The sequence below is a fragment of the Sander lucioperca genome, chromosome 21, assembly GCF_008315115.2.
Source record: "Sander lucioperca isolate FBNREF2018 chromosome 21, SLUC_FBN_1.2, whole genome shotgun sequence".
NCBI classification, from domain to species: Eukaryota; Metazoa; Chordata; class Actinopteri; order Perciformes; family Percidae; genus Sander; species Sander lucioperca.
Window position 1 is genome coordinate 28,387,862 of NC_050193.1, and position 8,848 is coordinate 28,396,709.

The window sequence follows — 8,848 nt, forward strand, 5'->3', positions numbered from 1 at the left end:
GAATGCGGTCAAGCCGTGCACGGAAATGACAGGCTATTCACTGTTTGTCCATGCTGGTCGGCGTTCTTCAGCATTTAGCGGCAGCCTAGAACATTTTTAACATTAGGAGTATGTACTGCCCCCATCAGGTCCGGAAAGATTGTCGTACCAGGTCCGGCAAGATTGCAGTACCATAGGTACCTATGGTACTGTAGAAAAATGAGTATGGTGACTTTTTTTTCAGAATTTTGGAACTGAGTTGGTACCGAAGTACCGGTTCTCGTGACATCCCTAAAACGAACTGAAGTACACTTAGAAGCGAAACAAGACTCCTGTTTTTAAGCGGACCACAGTTCGGTTGTTTGGTTTGCACCAGAGATCAAATGAGCTTTCACACTGCCCTAAACGAACCAGACTATCCAACCAAACGTTTCAGGGTTTGAGACAAGTTCCAGAACTTAAAGGTGCTCTAAGCGATGTTGGGTGACGGCACTTCTTGTTTACGTTCGAAGTACTGTCAAACAAAACGAGGCTAGCTCGCCCCTCCCTCCTACTCATCCCGTCCCCTCCCCCTCCCTTCCGCGCACTAACCCCCCAACCCCCACCCCCAAATCCTTCTTGACGGTTATTGGCTGGAACGCTGTTTGTTATGTTTGGTGGTGCAAGTTGTTTTTGTTGCTGTTTGTGGAGCCTGGGCTGTCTATAGAGACCGCGTTTTTTTTACAGTGTATTCAGGGGACAGGCAGCTAGCAGATAGTGAGGAGATGTTTTTTACAGTGTGTTCAGGGGACAGGCAGCTAGCAGATAGTGAGGAGATGTTTTTTACAGTGTGTTCAGGGGACAGGCAGCTAGCAGATAGTGAGGAGATGTTTTTTACAGTGTGTTCAGGGGACAGGCAGCTAGCAGATAGTGAGGAGATTTTTTTTACAGTGTGTTCAGGGGACAGGCAGATAGTGAGGAGATTTTTTTTACAGTGTGTTCAGGGGACAGGCAGCTAGCAGATAGTGAGGAGATATTTTTACAGTGTATTCAGGGGACAGGCAGCTAGCAGATAGTGAGGAGATATTTTTTACAGTGTATTCAGGGGACAGGCAGCTAGCCGATGGTGAGGAGATGTTTGCTGTATGTGACAAAAAATGTTGTAGCCTAAAAAATGCATGACATCGCTTAGAGCACCTTTAAAACGGATCAAACCTGCTCAGGTGTGAAAGCAGCATTTAGGGTTGATGTATGTTTAAGTGGCAATAAGTAAGATTTTTGTTGATAATTACCTTAATATGTGTGTGTGTGTGTGTGTGTGTGTGTGTGTGTGTGTGTGTCAGGGGGTTTGATAGATGACTGATTTAGTTTGGCAGGTGCTGAGTCTGACTTTGAAATTTCAATTTGGGGGCCATACTCCACTACATTCACTTACATTTTCAAATGTTTAACAATGGAGGACAAAAGCAAACAACATAACATCGCTAGAGATGTCAACTGTGCCCATTATTTGTTTTAATTACAAAGGGATGGAGAGCCCCTTTTAATATCTGAAAGTGAAGTGAGCTATGGACTGCACAGCATGCATGCCTAGTGAAACCAAACCTTAAAAAAAAAGGTAAAGATTTACATAAATAATTGGTGTGGACTGGCCTCATCTTTTAGCAGACTCTAACAGATGCTGATCACACTACGATTCAGTTATAAAAGTCGACAAAGAACACAGCATGGGGGAGGCATTATATAATGTCAGCAGTAGATGTAGCTGAGCTCTGGGGGGGTAAGTCAAATACACTGAAAAGCGTTCCGAAATTCTCTTCCTGATAGAAAACCAACACTGTCAGACACATGTTTTCAATTTCTCTTAGCCAAGGGGCAAATTTAAAGGCTCCAAAGCCAATTCTGAACCACGAAAAAGAGGAAACCATGACACTTTGGTATGAGAGAGAAAATTAAGAGGGGGGAACAGAGGGACTGGCATGTCAATTCAAGACATATGGGATATTAATAATACCACTCTTAGGCATTCAGTTCTTACTATGTGACTAAACTGAAACTCACCTTTTGACTTAAAGTCGTATGTAAAGCCCATACTGTACACGTGTAATGCATTAACAAATGGATAGACTTCATCTGTCAGTGTCAGTGATGATGCTGTATCATGTCTTGTGAGGAGGATGAATTATAAGTGCAACCATTTCCCCCTGCAGTCCCTGAACCAGAGTGTCTCAGGTGATAACCAACCCACATTCTATTCCTGGAAAACATGTCACTAAATGGGTCAAGATCACTACTAGAACATCACAGCAGCTCCATCTGTAGTGAAACTGGATTATGGGGACGGTGGCAATGCAGTGGCACGGACCACTACGAACGTTATTATTATTAAAGTATTGGGTCTTTTCATAAAACTGGGCTGTCGAATGGTGCAAACATTCTTTTTAATTGGTGCTACATGGCCAGAGAAAAACAAAACGAGAAAAGGGGCTGTGGTACAGTATTCACATTCGCTCAAAAGGTAGAGAACCTACAACTACCAGAATGCACTGCGCCTACCAGACAATGACTGGGAACAAACAATCTCGTATTACAGTCAAACGGTAAGCTAAAATATATTTCTAAAAACATTTTAGGGCAGAAATATGCAATACAGTAACAGAATCTTGGTTTATATTTATGCAGCGCTAGCCTGGTCCTACCAGACTCTAGTACATTTCATTAGTCCAGAGAGTCTGGCCACTCTCCATTGACAAGTGTTAACTTCCTTGAAGGCGGGTACTCTGTTGAAGTTTAAAACTATTGGATCTGCCCAGAGTCACTCTGGTAGCCTGGCTCTGCCCTCCTACGTACTGTCTGGTAGGACCAGGCTAACAAGAGGGGAGACGACAACAACTATCAGCTTAGCATTGCTAGCGTTAGCCTTAGCCAACTCCTTCACCACTAACGGAGCGAGCTGGAAAATCAAACTGTTCCTGAACCCCGTGGGGAGGAGGACCACAACATCATGGCCACCAACACAACTCAGCAAAGATTGTTCTCGCTCGGGCTTTAACTTCTGGATATTCTGCAGCGTTGCCACAAAGGACCGCAGATTTCTCCGCCGCCATTATGGAACTACAACTCAAACTAGCGCACGTCACAACCTCAACGTCATCGTTCTCAGCCACTCCCTCTGTTCGCTGATTGGACCGCCAAATATTTGGTCGGAGAAAACCCAAGAATATACCGCAAACCCAGACGGAGTACTGAAGGGAAATGAAAATTGAGCGGAAGTACGTAGGATGGCGTAGCCAGGCTAATGCAGCGCTGCCTAGTTTTACAGATTCATATGAGATTACATTTTTAACCATATATATATATTGATATCAGAGCCTGTCCAAACTACTTTACAAGCCAAATACATTTAATTTGTCTTGTGCTGCCATGTGGATGTGGAAAACTGAGCTTTTTAAAACTGATATAAGGTTTTCTTGATATGGGTTATAGCTACTGGCTCAGGGTAAAAGTTGATGGTGAACGCTTCCCCATGTAAGCAGCACTTTCAAACTGATCTATATTAGTGTGCACATGGCACAAGATTTCAAGGCTAAAAGACGAGATGAAAAAGTAATTCAGTTACCCTACATTTTGGGCCAAATGACATTAGTTTAGTCTTACACAGTGGCAATGTCACGGATGTTAGAGAGAGAGGTCAAGCCATCGCTGTGATCAAACGAGGCAACCAGTAGGAGCACAGAGCAGGACAAACAAACTGAAACCAGTAGTGTTATGGAGGAGGCCTGCCATTGGCCGAGGTGAGAGAGAGGCCATGGGGGGAAGGTAACCCAGGGGCAGTAGGGAGACAAGATCCAGCGGAGGTAAAAGTCTGGCAATGGTTAAAAGATCTGCCACTCATACTGTGTGTGTGTGTGTGTGTGTGTGTGTGTGTGTGTGTGTGTGTGTGTGTGTGTGTGGTCAGGATTCATACAGGACAGCAAAAAGCTCAATGTCCTCTCTGTGCCCAAACAAAGACGGATAAAGATCAGATCTCACGTTCACACAAGAGTATAAAAGACAGATGGCTAAAAAGTTAAGACTAGTGTGCACACAAGCAGAAAAACTGCCCATAATTTCTAAATTATAACAACTAGGAGTGAAATTCAATCTACAGCTGTGAGAACCGGGGGATCTGTGCGTTAACCATTCCCCTGTGTGTGGAAGGTATAGACTGTTACAAAAACACAGACATCTTTGAAGGCCTGTCACTCACGTATATGAGTCCCGAGTAGTAGCGGTCCTTCAGGTTGTGCAGCACAGATGCCTCATTCAGGCACGTGAGCTCGGCCATGTCTTCCACCTTGCTGAACTTGGGCGGGTTCATCTTCTGGATGTCATCCTTGCTGATCACTACCTTCTTCCCGTTCTCAGCCAGCTCCAACAGCATCTCCTCGCCACGCTCCTCCCGGATACTGGCCGCCTCAAAGCCATGGCGCTCAGAGGGGATCCACACCAGCTTCTTGGCCGTCCAGTCAGCCTGTGTGGCTGGGTTGTAAACCACAGCCCGGTCCACAAACAGGTACCGCTCTGGGTCCTCTTGCCCACTCCGATGAGACATCTTACCTGGGGTTTACCAGAGCAACGTGGCCACCTAGAACAGATAGAGGAGCAGGGATTGGCACCTTAGACATTACGTGTAAGATATGAAATATCAGAAACATAATACACACTAGAGCTGTCAATCTTCCTCTATAATACCATTCAAATTTCATTTGTAATTTCTTTAAATATTCAAATAATATTTGAATATTTAATGCTCAAATGCAGCCTGTTATAATATGTACTACACTACTCAGGCTTATGCATTGTCAATGCCACTAAGCATGTGGTTGTTGTTACACGTTCTGTCCACTAGAGGGACTTCCAACATCAGCCTGGCCTTAAAGGGGACCTACGTCATGGCGCATTGCATTTCTGGCACGCTGCTCTCTGTTTACATTATTTTCCACCACGCACACAGCGACCAACTCAAATCAACAGAGAACTCTGTAATGTAACATTATCTAACAAGTGTATTGAAGCGGCTGTTGTAGAGGCTAACGGTGCTTGGTTAGCACAATGACATCATGTTAGAAAGCACAGTCGAAACGATTTGTCATAAACTAAGTAACAATAGTGTTAGCCACGATGCTAACGGCATTGATAACTAAGCCAAACTGTGCTGTCCCTACTATTTAAGTGATTTAAAAGCAACCTGTTTCTTGCAGATTGTCACGTTACTGAGCTGTTAGAAGGTAATATATGAAGTGGAAGCTAACTCTGACAGCTGTAGGGCAGTTAACATTAACTTTAGCTGTCTCAATGAAGCTCCCAGCTAAGCTCTTCTAACTCGCGACGCAGTATGGAAACCAGAACGAGCTAACTATTGATAACATAAGCATTTTGGCTCGGTGGATGTCGATTTTAAAGTCATGTTAAAACTATTTCTCATCCTTCTTCCGATTTCCAGCCGCAGCCTGTCACTCCACCCTGTACTTGTACTTGTACCCTGTACTACTGCACGTTACTCGGTACGTAACGTTAGCTCACAATGCATTGTGTTTCTCACTCCCGTAACGGCCTGTTCTTCAGACATGACATGAGAGAAGAGGGAGATTAGCTAACGTTAGCCAACCTATTTATAAAAAAAATAGTAATTTCAGCATTCGAATAGTATCGATTTTTTTACTATTCGAATTATATTCGTCTTTCGGAATTCGTTCCAACAGCCCTAATACACACCTCATGTGCACTTTAAAATTCTCTAACAGCCCTCTACGTCTCACCCTCTGTGACCAGTACAGAGGGATAATAGTTTTTAACCTTCACTTTTTAGAGTGTCATATTTTGAGCATCTTAATTCTTATTTCATTATGTAACTACACATATTTAAAGACTGAATGACCAATCACATTACAAACAGATCACTATGTGTAATAGAAGGCATTAGAGCTGCAAAGATTAATCGATTAGTTTCCAACTATTTTGATAATCGATTCATCTGTTTGTCGCCTTTTTATAAAAATCCTACAAAAATTATCTGATTGCAGTTTCTTAAATGTGAATATTTTCTAGTTTCTTCACTCCTCTGTCTTTATTTGAATTTGTATTGACCAAACAACTAATCGAGAAAAAATTAACTGAGAAAGCGACAATGAAAATAATATCTTAGTTGCAGCCCTATAACAAATCACCTCCTCATATCTGGTGTAGGGCTGGGCGATAGGGAGAAAATCAGATATCACGAGATTATTGTCCTAATACCTCGATATCAATATTGCGGCGATATTCTAGGGTTGACAATTGGTGCTCTAACAAAATATCTTCACACTTAGATTTTAGATAAATAATCATCAGTAATGTGGACATAATGTCTAAGTGAGGAAACAACTAGAACAGTCTGGTAAGTTCAGAAAAGTACATCACTTTACTGTAAAGCAGCCTTTAAAACCAGGAAAAGACCACACTTATGTCATATCACGATATTACAATATCCAAAATCTAAGACGATATCTAGTCTCATATCACGATATCGATATAATATCGATATATTGCCTACCCCATAATCTGGTGTAATAACAAAGTAATGCCCAGGACACACTGAAGAAGGGATACAGCAGCCTATGTGCTGTATCCCTGAACGGTAACTTGGACTACATTTTAAAACCCAGGTTTTAGTGGAGGTCTGGTGGTCAGCACGACTTCTCACTGGATGGGTCTGCACAATAGCAATGCGCATACTGCGTATGCTTCACGGCAGATCAAACGTCGTGAATGACACATTAATACTATAGTCCCCCTTCGTCTAGAAATCTTGCGGTAAAGCAAATAACCTGCTATAACACATATCCGCGTCGTCCAGATAATATATCAACCTGCCAACCTGCATTTGTCTATACAGATGGTGGAGCTTATACAACAGCTTAGCTAAAATAGCACTTATTCTGTTCTCTATTATTAATTTCATTACCTTTTATCTAGCGGGGAAAGGGGTCAGCAAGCTGTGCTACCTCACATTAAAAAAGTGTGTTCTTAACTCACGAGTTAATTACCTAAATGATGACTAACGTCACAGTCAAACTAAGTTTCCAGAGAGACCTCCACGCATCCTCTATCCTGGACTCTGCTCCGTTTACCCACAGTGACTATTATTTCTCACGCGCTCTCTCATCCCCGTCCTCTCGCGCGCGCGCTCTCATCCCCCGTCCTCGCGGTGAACAATAATAATGAACTCACCTGGAGTAGTCAGCGAAGCAGCAGTCAGATCCTGTTCACCGAGCAGTCCGTGTTATGTCTCCCCCTGATGCGAGCCTGTGTGCAACTAGCTGCTCCACACGACTGAACCGCAGGCATGTATTGGGGCTTCGGTATGCACCACAGCAGGCACAGTTCTACCTCTATACTGGGGCCCCTCCTAAACCGAGCAGACTTGACCGCTGCTGTGCCCGCCTACGATGGACTATGCTCACATAGAGAGTGACCATGCAGATGAATACACCACTGTGACACCCTCTGGAGTGATTCACCCGAGCAGAAATGTGGGTCGTGTGTGCTAGATGCCTTTAAGTCACGAATATAAACACATTGATAAGGATTTTATGATGACATTATGCTGCAGTTAACGCTTTTTGAAATCTACCCCCCAAATATCTATGCATTGCACACACCCACTAGATGCAGCCTGGAGACAATTGGGCTTTCACTTTGCGGTCTTTCTCTCCCCCTCTCCATCATTGGCTGACAGAAACCAACCCTCCAATTTGCAAACCAATGACATTGTATGCAAAAAAAAGATCGATATTGCAACTGTTGCTTGCCTGCAATACAGAGACGCTCCAAAAATATGTTGCATTATCACTGCAGAACATTCTGGTATACCATCTGATAGCTCACAAGGTCTTCATTCTAAACAAAAAAAATCCTTTAAGACAAAAACAAAAAAACTTTTTTTAAAAGTTTAAAGAAAGACACGTGGCTTTATGCCATTCAAAGGGCATACATTAAGCCATCATTCCCCTTCTCCTGCTGTAAACTGAACACCCCCCTCTTGTGTCTGAAAGCCACAACAGCAGGATTTTATGTTCAACATAACTCACCAAGGGTGTAAATATAGTCAGTGCAGGCAGTGCCGTTGCACTGGGGCCCGTGGGGTGGGGGGCCCATAAACAGAGCAGCCCTCCAACAGTGTGTTGGGCAGAGTGAATGACTTCGGGGTGATTCAGACTGCCACATCGGAAATACACCTCACCTTCAAAGAACTCACGGTAAATAAAAAAATTAAAAAGTGCCATTTGCTATACACATGGGTCCAAACCCATTACGGATGAAAAAGGTGACGAAGATGCCTTGGGAAGGTTTTTTTTAGCTTTAAAATGTGGATTTACAGTTGATTTAGCATATATACAGTATATTGTTGGAAAAACTCTAGAATGTATATGGTTATTGCTGAAAATGACAGCGGGTGACATCAGTTCACGGCACTTGATAAATAAACTCATCGGATCGACACAAATGACCCGTTTTAGATGGCATCCAAATGGCAGTTTTCACTAAAAGGTGATCATTTTGAACTCTTGAAATTAATCATTTATTTTCTTTAGTATTTTTGTTTTATACAGATGTGCAATGATGATTGCTGGGTAATATGTATGTTGATTAGCCTGGAAATCCAGACCCAAATCCAAAAGATTAAGGGTCTGACATTGAGTAATGAAAATGGCCCAACTTGAGGGGCGGCACCAAGCGTGCATTTGAAAATCTCACTGCACGCAATTGGATAACACTACGACCAATCACAACAATACACGGGGTGACATATGAAATTGCATTGTATTTTTACTTCCGGAACCCGCTGTGGGCGGGACTGTTGAGCTCT

General features: G+C 43.0%; 1 protein-coding gene across 5 annotated transcripts in view; it reads right to left on the minus strand.

Annotated features, from left to right (window-relative positions):
* LOC116065439 (myosin-10) overlaps positions 1 to 7,566 on the minus strand; it is a 91,920-nt gene extending 84,354 nt beyond the window's left edge. For 2 of the 5 annotated variants that reach the window (XM_031320957.2, XM_031320954.2), the window contains exons 1-2: positions 7,210 to 7,566; positions 4,208 to 4,585 (exon numbers count right to left, since the gene is read on the minus strand). In XM_031320957.2, coding sequence (XP_031176817.1) covers positions 4,208 to 4,552 — 345 coding nt within the window. In that variant the 5' untranslated portion in view covers positions 4,553 to 4,585; positions 7,210 to 7,566. Of the gene's footprint in view, positions 1 to 4,207; positions 4,586 to 7,025; positions 7,125 to 7,209 lie in introns of those variants that run through there. The other 3 variants (XM_035996510.1, XM_031320955.2, XM_031320960.2) reach the window with 3 other exon arrangements.
* Positions 7,567 to 8,848: the final 1,282 nt, after the last annotated feature.